The sequence below is a fragment of the Otolemur garnettii genome, unplaced genomic scaffold (genome assembly GCF_000181295.1).
Source record: "Otolemur garnettii isolate 467f Iridium unplaced genomic scaffold, OtoGar3 scaffold00011, whole genome shotgun sequence".
Taxonomy (NCBI): Eukaryota; Metazoa; Chordata; class Mammalia; order Primates; family Galagidae; genus Otolemur; species Otolemur garnettii.
The window spans coordinates 36,056,688-36,070,411 of NW_003852406.1; the positions used below are offsets into that span (position 1 = coordinate 36,056,688).

General features: G+C 47.6%; 1 protein-coding gene across 1 annotated transcript in view; it reads right to left on the minus strand.

Moving 5' to 3' along the window:
* The window catches only part of ALPK3 (alpha kinase 3), a 52,472-nt gene that overhangs the window by 26,556 nt on the left and 12,192 nt on the right, over positions 1-13,724 (minus strand). The window contains exons 4-5 of the mRNA XM_023510100.1: positions 3,901-4,018; positions 2,088-3,330 (exon numbers count right to left, since the gene is read on the minus strand). Of these exons, the coding sequence (XP_023365868.1) occupies positions 2,088-3,330; positions 3,901-4,018 (1,361 nt within the window). The remainder of the gene's footprint in view (positions 1-2,087; positions 3,331-3,900; positions 4,019-13,724) is intronic.

The window sequence follows — 13,724 nt, forward strand, 5'->3', positions numbered from 1 at the left end:
AAAAAAAAAAAAAAAAAAGAAAGAAAGAAAGAAAAAAAACAGGTGAATTTTATGGTATATAACTTATACCTCAATAAAGCTATTAAAAAATACATAGCAAGTTTTACTAAAAGACCATTCAAAATGCAAATCTGTCTTTAGTTATCCAAGAAAGGATTTAAGAGACTTTATTTACCTTGTTAAAAATAATTCACCATGGCTGGGTGTAATGGCTCATACCTATAATCCTAGTACTCTAGAAGGCCAAGACAGAGGGATTGCTTGAGCTCAAATCTCTACCAAAAAGAGAAAAATTAGCCAGGCATGGTTGAGCACCCCTGAAGTCCCAGCTCTCAGGAAGCTGAGATAAGAGCCTCAGGCTTGAGTCCAGGACCTGGAGGTTGCAGTGAGCTCTGATGCTACTGCACTCTAGGGCAATAGAGTGAGGCTCTGTCTCAAAAACTAAAAAATTAAAACATGAATAAACATAAAGATATAAAGTACAAAATGGTATCACACACTTACAAACACTGGGAAGTAAAGTATATACTTTTTAAGTTAATTTTTCAAACTGGTATAAAAAAAAATCAAAAACAGTCTCATTTTAGTTCCCGCCCAGACCAGAGGCAGGCTCCACTTAGGATTACCAGATTTAGCAAAAAGAAATACAGGACATCCAGTTAAATAGGAATTTCAGATAAACATCCAATAATTTATTCGTATAAATATGTCCCATCTATTTTATCCAGCCCATCCCCCACTTTTGAAACACTTTTTTCTCTGCCATTCGTAAGAAGTGCTGTCCTCTTTCTTCTCTTTCTTGCTATAAAACACTGTTTAACCCCTATGACATATTGCCTTCTCTGCTTCCAAACAGGTTACAAACTGCTTCCTTTCAATCAAGTCTCTCAATCTCGCTCCTCAGGGTCCTTAATGCTGCCACCCATCTACCTCTTCTTTTGATAAGTGGGCACCCTATCATCCCCATCTCCACACAAAAGATCGTCTTTTCTCTGTTGGCTACATGCTCCCCAGGAACTGATGGCACTCCTGTTCCCAAGTAAAACTGTGTGCCTCTATCCCAGACCATAGCAGTGTCTTGTGTCTTTCTTACACTCACTGTTTTTTAATTCCTTCCTTCTGTCCTTTTTTTTTTTTTTCTGTCCTTTTTTTTTTGAGGCACAGTCTCTCTCTATTGCCCAGGCTACATGCAGTGCTGTCATCACAGCTCACAGCAACCTCAGCCTTCTGAGTAGCTGGGACTACTGGTGTATGCCACCATGCAGGGCTCATTCATTCATTTATTCATTCATTCTTTTTTTTTTTTGTAAAGACAAAGTCTCACTCTTGCTCAGGCTGGTCTCCAACTCCTGAGCTCAAGCAATCCACCCACCTTGGCCTCCCAGAGTGCTGCGATTCCAGACGTGAGCCACTGCACTGGACCCAATTGCCATTTATTTAGTTCTTAGTGGGAACCACACCCTGTGCTAACTACCCTGGTTCTTACAATAGCCCTATGAAGTAAATAGTACTAGTAGTATTCCAATTTTATGACTTGCCCAAGATCAAACTACGTTAAGCCTAGTCAGATTTGCATATAGATATAACCTGACTCTAAAGCCTTAGATAAACCCAGATTTAACCATAATTTCTTAGACATTCAGTATTTTCACGAATCTTCTAATGAGCCTTCAGGTTGAGACCTGCTATGCATCTTAGTACAGTCCCGCTGCTCAGTCTCCCGCACACAGCACTGTTGCCGTAGCACAGTCTCACTTCTTAGTCTCCTGCACAAGCCTGCTAGCCCCCTGCTGGCCTAGAGAACATCTTCCTCCACCTCCCTCTGGGTCACAGTCCCCTTGGCCATGAACTCCCATGCTCTCAAAGGGAGGGTCACAGTCAGACTGTGCTGCCCACATGCCTGGCATCTGGAGAGTGGCTGGGGTGAGGGCCATGCCTGTGGTCCCCTGCTCCTGGTACTCCATTCCCACCCCACCCCCTTCTATAAATAACCCACTGCTCACTGGCTGCCAAGCTGTTGCAACAAGAGTTTCCATGAGGTTACCTTCCCAGAGCACCCACCAGGCACCCAACACCCACACACTTACTCCTCCTGGAGTCCTGTGGCCTGCTTTCCCCTGAGAGGGGCTATCCCAGGTTCTGTGTCTCTGCCGGGCAGGAGGTGTTGGCACTTGGGCAGAGGCCTGAGGTGGGGTCTTCCCTGAGTTCTGGGCCTCAAGTTCTGGAACTTGATTCAGGGAAGAAATGGGCTTGCTGTCAGAGGTAGACTCTGCTTTGGGCTTTGGAGGGGCAAATCTCTTCCTGTTGAAAGGCTTAGTTGATTGGGTGACTGTGGAGGGGGTGGGCTGGCCAGGAGCAGCAGGCACCTCCCCACCTGCAGCCTTGATGAGTGCCTTCCCTGAGGAGTCCTCTCCAAGTGCCTCAACACTTTGGGGCTGGGGACCCCTGTTCTCCTGAAGCCTGACTGCCTGGGTGCTCTCCACGTACATGTCCTTCAGTGAGAAATACCCTTCCTGATCTGGGCCCGGGGCAGGGGCTGGAGCAGGGGCTCCCCAGACCTTGTCTTGAATGCCCACAGCAGAGCCTTGTTCCCTGGCACTGTCTGGCCCAGAGGATCCAGGCTCCTGTGCAACCCTGCCTCTGGACTGGGTCTGAGCCTGCTTCATGCCCATGGACTCCTGTGTCCTGCGAGAGTCAGGCTTGTCGGAACTGGGGATACGGTTTTCTGAAGAACAGTGGCTTCGGGCAGCCTTCTCTAACTCTGGATTCTGTAGACCTTGCTTAGATTCTTCACCTTTCTTTTTCTTCTTGGCCCCAGACTCCTTTTGGGGGGGTTTCTGAGGTCCCCGCTCCATGGCATCACAGATGTATGTCAGCAAGCCATGCTCACCATCCTCCCCATTCTCAGGGGCAGCCTCCCCATTTGTGGTCACCTCTCCAGTAGCAAAACTGCTGATCAGGCCCAAACCCACGTTCTGGGCAGACTCAGTCTCTCCCTTCTGCTGGGCTGCCAGGGCCCCACCCTCAGCCTCCCTGGTAGAGGCTGAGGGGACTGGTGCTTCAGCTCCACTCAGCCTGCGCTTTCGCTGGAAACGGTCAGGGCTGAGCTTGCGCAGGGTGTCGGCTTCCCCCACTGCCTTCTTCTCGTGCCTCCAGCTCTGCTCAATCTCACGCAGCTTTGCTGCAGCCTTGAGCTTCAGCTTGGCGAACCAGCGCTGGTGGATCTTGTACTCAGTCATGGTGCCCACCTCCAGGACCCCCGAGCAGGATGCAATACCCTTACTGTTCCGGGCAGAGGCCTGGTAGACAGCAGCGTCTTCTTCTTGACACCTGGAAACAGGAGTGTGAGGTGCCACCCGTGCCCTACTAGGAAGTGTGGATCCCCACTCCCCACAGCCAGAGGCTGTCAGAGTTGAGCATGCCCCTTCCCACTGCAAGTCCAAGTACCATGCTCTGCCTCAGAAGTAATCACATATTATACCCTCCATTACAGTTGAGGACACCAAGCTGACAAAAGGCTGGCAGCAGCCCAAGGTCACACTGTCCCAGGACGGATTAGACTTAGGGCCTCAGAGAACTCCCTTCAGAAGCAGGTGACCAACAGAGCCCCTTGGGAGGTAATGATGACACAGTTGCTTTTTTTGGTAGCTGATCTGATGGAAAATGTTTCTGTGGGTCAGGACCTGCTCTGATTGCACTCAGCTCTCTGACTGTCAAAAACTCTCCCACCCTGGCCTCAGGAGATCTCAGATGTTGGCAGGCAGGCATGGTTCTCCAGGAGGTTTAGCTCAGCAACAAGACCACCCTCCGTCCCCTTACAGTGCCTGGAGATCTGCGCTGGCCAGCTCCACACCTGAGGGCAGGGTCCCACAGAGATAGGAGAACTGGCTGCACCCTCACCTGTACAGCTGCAGTGTGTGGCGGTTGCCCTGATGAGTGATCTCATATTTTGGCAAGCCACAGTAGCGGTCCAATTCTGTATCATCCTTGTACCAGGTTACCTCGGGTTCTGGGTATCCTGAGAAGGAAGCAGGAGATTGGGTTGCAGAAAGGCTAGTTCCAAAACAGTGGGAGAGAAGAACAGGAGGCCACCCGAAGGACTGGGCAGCAGCACCCGCCCCAGGCTTGTGGGAAGAACAGGGCCACTGTATGTCTCAGCTTATTTTTAGAAGTTATTCCCTGTCAAGGCTGAAAATGATTCCCCTTTAGCAGCTGGGAAGAAAATACAGAGGAGAAATTTTCTAGCTTCCTAGAAGGAAGGGAAACCAGGAGTTTCCAGTTGTCTTTAGCTGGTAGTAATAAACTTCCTTCTGTAGTGACCCATGTGCTGTCAGGAGCCCTCTTCCTTCCATTCCAACTCTCTGACCTGTTAGCATTATTTGACAACACTGCTAAAACACCCCTCCATCCACCCACCCATTTGCCCCTTATCCATCTATCCCTCCATCCACACCTACCTACACACACGGTAGTGAGACAAGTGTGGTGTCTACTCAGCCCCTCTTCTCTGGGGACTCCTAGGACACCCATGAGGAAGAGCTTCAAGTGCTGCCATCACATGCCCCTTGCCATTCAGGCCATACACGGCACATAGGTTCAGTAAAAGACATCACGTCAGCTAATCTAATCCAAGTCTTTGTCTAGGATTTGGGAAGTAGGACCTAGGGACAGTCCACCACTGTATTTAGAAATTTACCTTTGAAAGGGTAGGGCAGCCATGTTCTGCCACATGGGCTGAGAAGCAAAGCAAGAGCGGGTTAACTAACAGTGAGAGACGGGAAATGAAACTGACATTCAGGATAGAACAAGAGGTGAAAGACAGAGAGTCCCAAGATGCTTCCAAATACTGGTTCCATCCCTTTTATGGGCATATCTACATTCCTCTTGTTACTAAGCAGGCCCTCTAGCCTTATTGATGAACTCTGCTTCATTTCTTCCACAATTAAAAATACATATATTTTTAAGAGCTAGGTGTCACTGTGTTGCCCAGGCTGGAGTACACTAGTAGGACTGCAGCTCACTGCAGCCCTGAACTCCTGGGCTCAAGTGACCCTCCCACCTCAGCCTCCTGAGCAGCTGTGATGACAGGTGCACACCACCATGCCCAGCTCTGCTCCCTTTTTTTTTCTTTACTTTCTTTCTTTTTTTCTTTTTTGAGACACAGTCTTACTCTGTCCCCCTGGGCTAGAGTGCCATGGTGTCAGGCTAGCTCATAGCAACCTCACACTCCTGGGTTCAAGCTATCCTCTTGCTTCAGCCTCCTGAGTAGCTAGGACTACAGGCATCTGCCATGACACCTGGCTAGTTTTTCTATTTTTAGGAGAGACAGGGTCTCTCTCTCTTGCTCTTGCTTAGGCTGGTCTCAGACTCCTGAGCTCAAGGGATGCTCCCAGAATGCTAGGATTATAGGTGTGAGCCACTGCACCCAGACCTCTGCTTCATTTCTTTTTTTTTAAATTTTTTTTTTATTGAATGGTAACTATGTACATTAATGCACTTCTCTGCTTCATTTCTTAAGCTGACTCCAACTGATTTGCATCACTTTTTAGAAATCAAAGACTCCTAAACACACATTCACTCAGATACAAATATTAGGTAGATACTGGCTGCCAAGCTGGGGTCATGAGGGCACAGAAGAAAGTCAGTCAGGGGTCTGCTCTCAGGGCGCTCACACAGCAGGAGATGGGGGTACAGGACACAAGCAGCAGTGCCCCACGCTCTGCCCTCTCTGCTCTACAGATAAACTATGCTCCCATCTCAAGCAGCCCTCCCCTGCCTGATCAAGACATCTCTGCAAGTTGCTCTCACTCTCCCTGGAATTGTCAGACCTTCTCTAATATTACCTCATTACCACCAGCAACCAAGGCTGATGAGCTGCCACCCTTCTTTAAAAGAATCCTTCTTTGACCCCACATGCTCCTCTAGCTCCTGTCCCCATTTCTCTGCTTCTTCCTTTACAGGAAAATTCTTTGAAAAAGCTGTCTATCCTCACTACGCTCACTGTCCCTTCTCTAATAGGGCTTTTGTGCCCATTATTGCATCCGAGTTGCTCCTCAGGTCACCCCCAGCTTTCACATGGCCAGATCTTATGTGGCAGTTCTAATGCCTGGTCTTCTCGTCCATCAGCAGCACTGACCTCACTTCCTGAAACCTTTAACTTCACCTGCTTCTGGGACACCACTGGCCACTTGTTCTCCCTCACCACCTGGACCTTCCCCAGGCTCAGGCTTCAGAACAATCTTCCAGTCTCTATCCATACTCAGGGGTTCTAACCTTACTCAGGAGTTCCAAGTGTCTTATCTTCAGCCCTGACCTGTGGCCTGAACTACAGGCTATTATTTCTGGCAGTGTACCTAGGGTCTCTACTTGAAGGTCCAGGAGGTATCAAACTTCCCACGTTCCAAGCCAAATTCCTTGTTCTTTTCTCCAAGCTAATTTCCACAAATCTCAGCAAATGACAACTTCACTTGATCCAGGCCAAAACCTGGAGGCAATCCTGTATTCCTTTCTTTGACTCACATCTACTCTATCAGGCAAGCTTCTCTCCAGAATGTGTCCAGAATCTGCTCACTTCTCGCCACCCCCACCATTGCCTGGTACATATCACCCTCAGCTTGCATCCTACACTAACCTCCTCACTGTTCTCACTGCTTCCATCCTGGCCTCTTTTCAACCATTCTCAGGATAAGAGATAGAGTGATCCTTTTAAAATAAAGTCAGACCATGGTGCTCCTCTGCCCAAAAAACTGCAATTGCCCCATTTCACCCAGGCCCTCATGGTCTGGCCCTGTGACTGTGCTGGCCTCCCTCCCACCACTGCACTCTCCCCTACCTCACTGCACCCCAGCCATGTGTTTCTGATGGCTCAGCAGCAACGCATTGCAGCAGCCACACCTCACTCCCAGGTCTCTATTCACACGTCTCCTCTGCAGAGAGGCCTCCCTTGCCACTTGTAGCAGAAAGACACTGTCTCTCCCTAGCACTTCTTACTGCTCTCACTATGTTACTCTCTTCACAGGACACACTGCTACCTGACTCTTAACGCTTATGAGATTGTTGGTTTATGTCCATCCTTTCCATGACAAATATATCAGCTCCATGACAGCAGGGACTTATCTGTGTTTTTACTGCTGTGTCCCCAGTTCCTAGAATAGTGCCTGGTACGGAATCAACACTCATTCAATATTTATAGATGAATACATGAAGCAATATACTAAGTGCTGGGGGTTGCAGAGAAGGGAGCAATTGCATCTGGCTGGGGAATCAGGAAAGGCTTTTGCAGTGGTGAAGCTGGCTGGAAAGATGGGCAGAATTTCAGAGAAGCTGGATTCAGTATTTCCAGTCCCCTTGTTCTCCTGAGCTTTATCCTCATTTGCATGTCCCCTTCCTAGCACTAATCATGACACTGGGCCTATTTCCTGGTCTGTCTCTCTTGCTAGGCTTAGGTTCCATGTGGGCAGGAATTGTATCCTGTTCCCTGCTATCTCCCCATGACCTAAGATGGCACCTGGCACATAGTAGCTACTTAATAAAAATCTGGTGGATCAGTGAGTAAACAAATAAGAGGTGGATGGGAAGGGTGGTCCTGATTAAAAAAAAAAAAAAAAACAGCAACAGCAGAGTGTGTGGGTGAAAAGCAAAGGCATGCTGGGAGACTGTGTGTGGGAGCAGAGAGCAAGGGAGGCAAGTCTGTAGCTGGGATGCCAGGAACAAACTCTCGGCAGCCCCAGCTGTAAAGCAAGCCTCATGTTTCCACTGTGAGCTAAAGCCTCTGGTTACATCACTATGTGTGTGACCAGGCCAGCACAGGTGTCCTCACCATCCTGAGGGGTGATCTCATCTCTCCAAGAGCCCAGCTTGGAGCCTCCCTGCCCCCTAACTGGCCTAGCACAGCCATAGCTTCCATGGGATCCAAGTCCAGTCAAGTTAAGGGAGACGGCAGGGAGGGGCCAGGAGGGAGCTGTTGAACGGACTCAACAGCCCCAGGGCTAGGACCTCAGCCTCCATACCATCTTCTGCTGCCCTACATATAGTGGGGGCCAACATGGCAGCTTAGGGCTTCATAGCAACAATGGGCTTTGGAAGCAAATTTATTTGGGAGTACACATTACCTTAAGCCCTGAATAACATGAACTGTATTCTAAACACACAAAAGCAGGAGGGGTCTGGGTCTCACGCTCTTATATGCACATATGTGCATGTACCCACATGTGTGTATCCATGGGCAGGTGTGTGCACACACACATTCAGCCTTGGCTGGAGAGCCCACAGCAGTAACTGAGCCTGTGGTCTTGCCTTAGCCCCTTCACACCCTGTGACCTCTGTTTCACAGCCAGCAGGTCTGACTCAAGAACCCAGCTCCAGGAACAGGTATGGTGGCTCACACCTATAATCCCAGCACTCCAGGAGGCCAAGGCTGGAGGATCACCTGAGGTCAGGAGTTCGAGACCAGCCTGAGCAAGAGTGACACCTTATCTCTACTAAAAATAAAAAATTAGCTGGGCATGGTAGTGGATGACTATAGTCCCAGCTACTTGGAAGGGTGAGGCAGGATGATTGCTTGAGCCCAGGAATTTGAGGTTGCTGACATCACAGCACTCTAGCCAGTGCAACAGAGTGGGACTCTGTCTAAAACAAACAAACAAACAAAACGGCAACTCCAAGACTTAGAGCTTCGTCCAACCATTTCCAGTTTGCAGAAGGTCAGATTCAGGAGACGAAGAATGAATGAAAATTTAATTTCCAAAGAAATTTCAAATGCAGAATTTCATTTGACCCTCAGAACAACCCTGTGCAAACAACTGCTAACATTAATGAAGACTTACTATGTGCCAGATACTGAGCTGAGTACTGTATCATCTCATTTAATCCTCACAAAATCCAACGAGGAATATACTATTACTAATCTCTAATTTAAAGAAGAGGAAATCCAGGCTCATGAAATTAAGGCTCCTGCCCAAAGTTATCTAGCTGGTAAGAGCCAGAGTTGTGAAACAAGCAGGTGCTTTGGTCCCTATGGTACACACAAGGATATCAAGGCTTAGAGAAGCTAAGTGACTTGCCCCGGGTCACAGAACTGGTGCATGACAAAGCCTAGGGTTTCCTTTCCTTCCATTGGAGGTTCTAGGACCAATATGCGAGTTTTTGTTCCCAGTAGTTATTGTATTAGACTTTTTTCTCTTTTAAAAGTTTCCTCAGGGCTCAGTGCCCGTAGCTCAGTGGGTAGGGCACCAGCCACATGTACCGGGGCTGGTGAGTTGAGTTTGAGACAACATTGACAGTCATTAAAACAACAATGACAACTACAAAAAAAAAAAAAATAGCCAAGCATTATGGTGGGTGCCTGTAGTCCCAGCTACTTGGGAGGCTGAGGCAAGAGAATCGCTTAAGCCCAAGAGTTTGAGGTTGTTGTGAGCTGCGATGCCACAGCACTTTACCAAGGGCGGTAAAGTGAGACTGTCTAAAAATAAAAAATAAATAAAAATAGATAAATAAAAGTTTCTTCAGGAATGTGATTCTGTCTAAAGCTTTAGACTCCTTGTCTAACTTGCCTGCTGTGGGCGTTTCCTCCTCATGTCCCAACACAGAACCTACAACATGCACACACACTCCATCACACAACTACAATGTATGTACACACACACCCAACACAGAACTATAACATATGGACACACACACCCAACACAGATCTACAACACATGTACACACACCCCCAAAACAGAACTACAACATATATACACACACACCCCACAACACATGTACACACACCTGACACAGAACTATAACATATGGACACACATACCCAACACAGATCTATAACATATGTACACACACAATGCAGAATCAATAACACATACACACACATACCTGACACTGAACTACAACACACACAATATATGCATACCAACACACCAAAACAGAAAGTACAACAGTTGCACACACACTGACACAGAATCCACCACATGTGCACACACACACACACACACAGAATCTATCACACACACAGAATCTACCACACACACAGACACAGAATCTACCACACGTGCATACACACAATCTACCATACACACACATACCGACAGGATCTACCACACGTGCACACACACACAGACACAGAATCACACATGCGCATGCACATAGACCAGAATCTATCATACACACAGACAGAATCTACCACATGCACACACACTCACACACAGACACAGAATCTACCACACATGCACACACAGAGAGACACAGAATCTATCACACATGTACACGCACACAGAATCTACCACACATGCACACACAGACACAGAATCTACCACACATGCACACACACAGACACAGAATCTACCACACATGCACACACAGACACAGAATCTACCACACATGCACACACACAATCTACCACACATGCACACACACAGACATAGAATCTACCACACATGCACACACACACAGAATCTACCACACACGCGCACACAGAATCTACCACACACAGAGACACAGAATCTATCACACAGGCACACATACACTGACACAGAATCTACCACACATGCACACCTATACTGTCACAGAATCTACAATGTATGTGCACACACGCGCGCACGCACACACACATACACACACATATGCATATCCCAATACAAAGTCTAAAACAGAGTCCAAGAGAGTGGAGCTGAGAGGCTACCATGCTGGCCAGAGACAGAAAGCCTCATAGAAGCTGGCAGCACATCAGCCGACAGGCTCCTGGGGTCACTGTCTCCCTATCTGCCTACTCTGAATGGGAAGAATTCTCAGAGCCACCTCCCTTCTCCAAGCCCCAAGGGCTTCCCTTGCAGTTCACTCAGCAGGGCACCAGCACAGATGACACTCCCTCACCAGCACTAGGTTCTGACTACCAGGAAAACATCACCTATGCCTGGCAGGGTCCTACTGGGACAGACTGATCTTAGCCTTGTTTGGAAAATGCTACCGACAGGGAGAGGGAGCAGGGGGAGAGGAGAGGACTTGTGGTCACTCTGTCTCTACAGAGATGAGCCGGGAACAGAATAGCAATCTCAATGTGAAAGCCAGTCTCAACCAGAGATCCATTCACCATCCACCTCTCCAGACTGGAGCCCTCATTTCTACCCCTTCCCTTCCCTGTTTCCTCTCTCCTACATCTCCCCTTGCTGATAGGAAAATCCTTGTTTATGGTAATCATAGGGGCCTCTTTCTTAAACTACTACATAAAACTCAGATAACAAGACTGTGGATTTATGTGAGGATGAGGGGGGTGAGGAAAGGTACAACAATGGACTATGTTGTATGGATATTGGAGACAGCCAGGAAACCCAGAAATCTTACAGACTCAAGTACTAGTGTTTTTGATCTAATGGTAGGTGCCCCTGAGCAGAAGAGTACGGCCCTGGCTGGTCATCACAGGTGTGGTATAGAAGGTTGCTCTGTTGGTTTAGTTAAAGAAAAGCTCACTCCACAAGCACACCGAGTGTATGCAATAAGGTGCCCTGAGCTTCCATAAGCCAGACCCAAGTGTGGCATCTCCACGTTGCTCTGAGTCCCTGGCTACACTAGATAGCATGGGAGGAGGAAAGAAGGGAGGGCTATCTCTGAGATCTACACCTCTCAACTGGCCCCAGGTCCCCACAGCAGCTGCTGTCACCAAGGCAACAAAGCTGCAGCTGAAATGAACAGGCAATGCAAAGAGTGGAAAAGATACTGATTTTGGCACCAGCATAGTCAGTGGTCACTGTGGTCATGTGGCAAATATGTACTGAACACTCTCTTTGTGCCAGCTCTAGAGAGGCACAATGTGTCAGGTGTGTACCCTGTCCTTGGAGATGTCACAATTCTGTTGGAAAGACAGAGGTGTGAGCAAAGAAACTGTGTCATGGAGAGGGAAGGAAGCACTTCCCCGGTAGTGCCGCAGATCACCTTCCAGGGCGCAAGCCCTTCAAGGTGGGCCTTCAAAGATAAGCAGGGACATGCCCGGCAAAGGAGAAGGAGGCTCCTGGGCAGAACGGACATGCCGTTCATTGTCAGGTCCTTCCCCAGATCCACTGAAACTACACCTAAAAGATCTTTAAATCAAAATTAGTAGAACCTCCATAAGTTGACCATTCACAAGACTGTAACAAACTGGCCAACATACAGAAGTGGTCAACATAAGGAACTAGGCCTACCGTACTGACATGGACCTGTGGAACACATTCACTCTCTGAAAATCAGGTCACCTTGAGGAGGTGGTCAGTGTAGGTAGGTGGTCAGCTATGGAGGTTCCACTGCATATAAAATCATACAGTTGGGGAGTACAGGCAGGAGAGCAATAGAAGCAACAACATTTTAAAAGTTGTAAAGCAGATGGACATGTAAAAACTAATAGAGCAGACCCCATAGCTAAATCCTCACCAATAGTGGGGAAAACTGAGAACTATCTTTTAACACCAGAAAATCCCCAAAGGACACAAGTACTGACAAAGAGGTACACACAGACAGACACAGACACAGACACAGAATCTGCCACACATGCACACAGACACAGAAGCTACCACACATGCACACACAGACACAGAATGTACCATTCATGTACCATTGGAACTTCTGGCAAAGAGGAAGGAGGAAAGGTTAAGATGCTTAAAAAATAGATGTCTGGAATCTTTCCCCCACTCAATGCCACAGGCTGTCTGCCCCTTCTCCACTACAGCCAAAGGTGAAGTTCATTGTCTGGAAATATAAAACTTTGCCCTGAGGGTAAACCATCATAGTTGAAGGCAGGACTGACTAATCTAAGGAAAATAGAAAAATGTAATAGCCACATATTATAAGATAAATGCCTTACATAAGCTGAGAACTCACCCGACCCTATAGTCTGCACAACTGCCAGAAAACTTTTCATTGGGGAATCCAGCTAGTCTAAGAGGAAGGAACTAAAGAAACTTACTTGGCAATTCCCAACAGTGACTACCCAGTCACCCTACAGGGAAGATTTAAGTTTCTAGACCCCTCCTACTTGCTCAGAACTTCCAATCAGCTTTTTAGTCTCTTCCTTTACTTTTTGAGACAAAGACTCATTCTGTTGCCCAGGCTGGAGTGCAGTGGCAGGATTATAGCTCATGACAGCCTTGAACCTCCAGGTTCAAGCAATTCTCCTGCTTCAGCCCCCTCAATAGATGGAATTACAGGTATGAGCCATCATGCTTAGCTAGTCTACTTTTTTTTGAGGCAGAGTCTTGTTCTATTGCCAGGCTAGAGTGCAGTGGCATCATTCCAAGCTCACAGCAACCTCAAACTCCTGGGCTCAAATGATCCTCCCACCTCTGCCTACTAGAGTGCTAGGATTAGAGGTGTGAGCCACTGCATCCAGCTAGTCTCCTACTCCCAATCATTTTCGGACAGCCAAAGATTCTTAGATATCTGAGGAAAGCCTATAATAGAAGAAGAAGGACAAAATAAAGTTAAACAGAAAAAAAAAAAAAGCAAATAGAAAAAAGCTATGCAAAGAAGGGGAAACTTTCATAAAATTTTATTCATAGTCTCAGGGAGCTAAAAGAAGATACAACATTCATGAAAAAAGCAGGATGCTATAGAAAAGGATTTTAAAAAGCTCTTAGAAATTAAAAATTCGGCTCGGCAACTATAGCTCAACCAGCTAAGGCGCCAGCCACGTACACCTAAGGTGGCGGGTTCGAATCCCCAGCCCGGACCCGCCAAACAACAATGACGGCTGCAACCAAAAAATA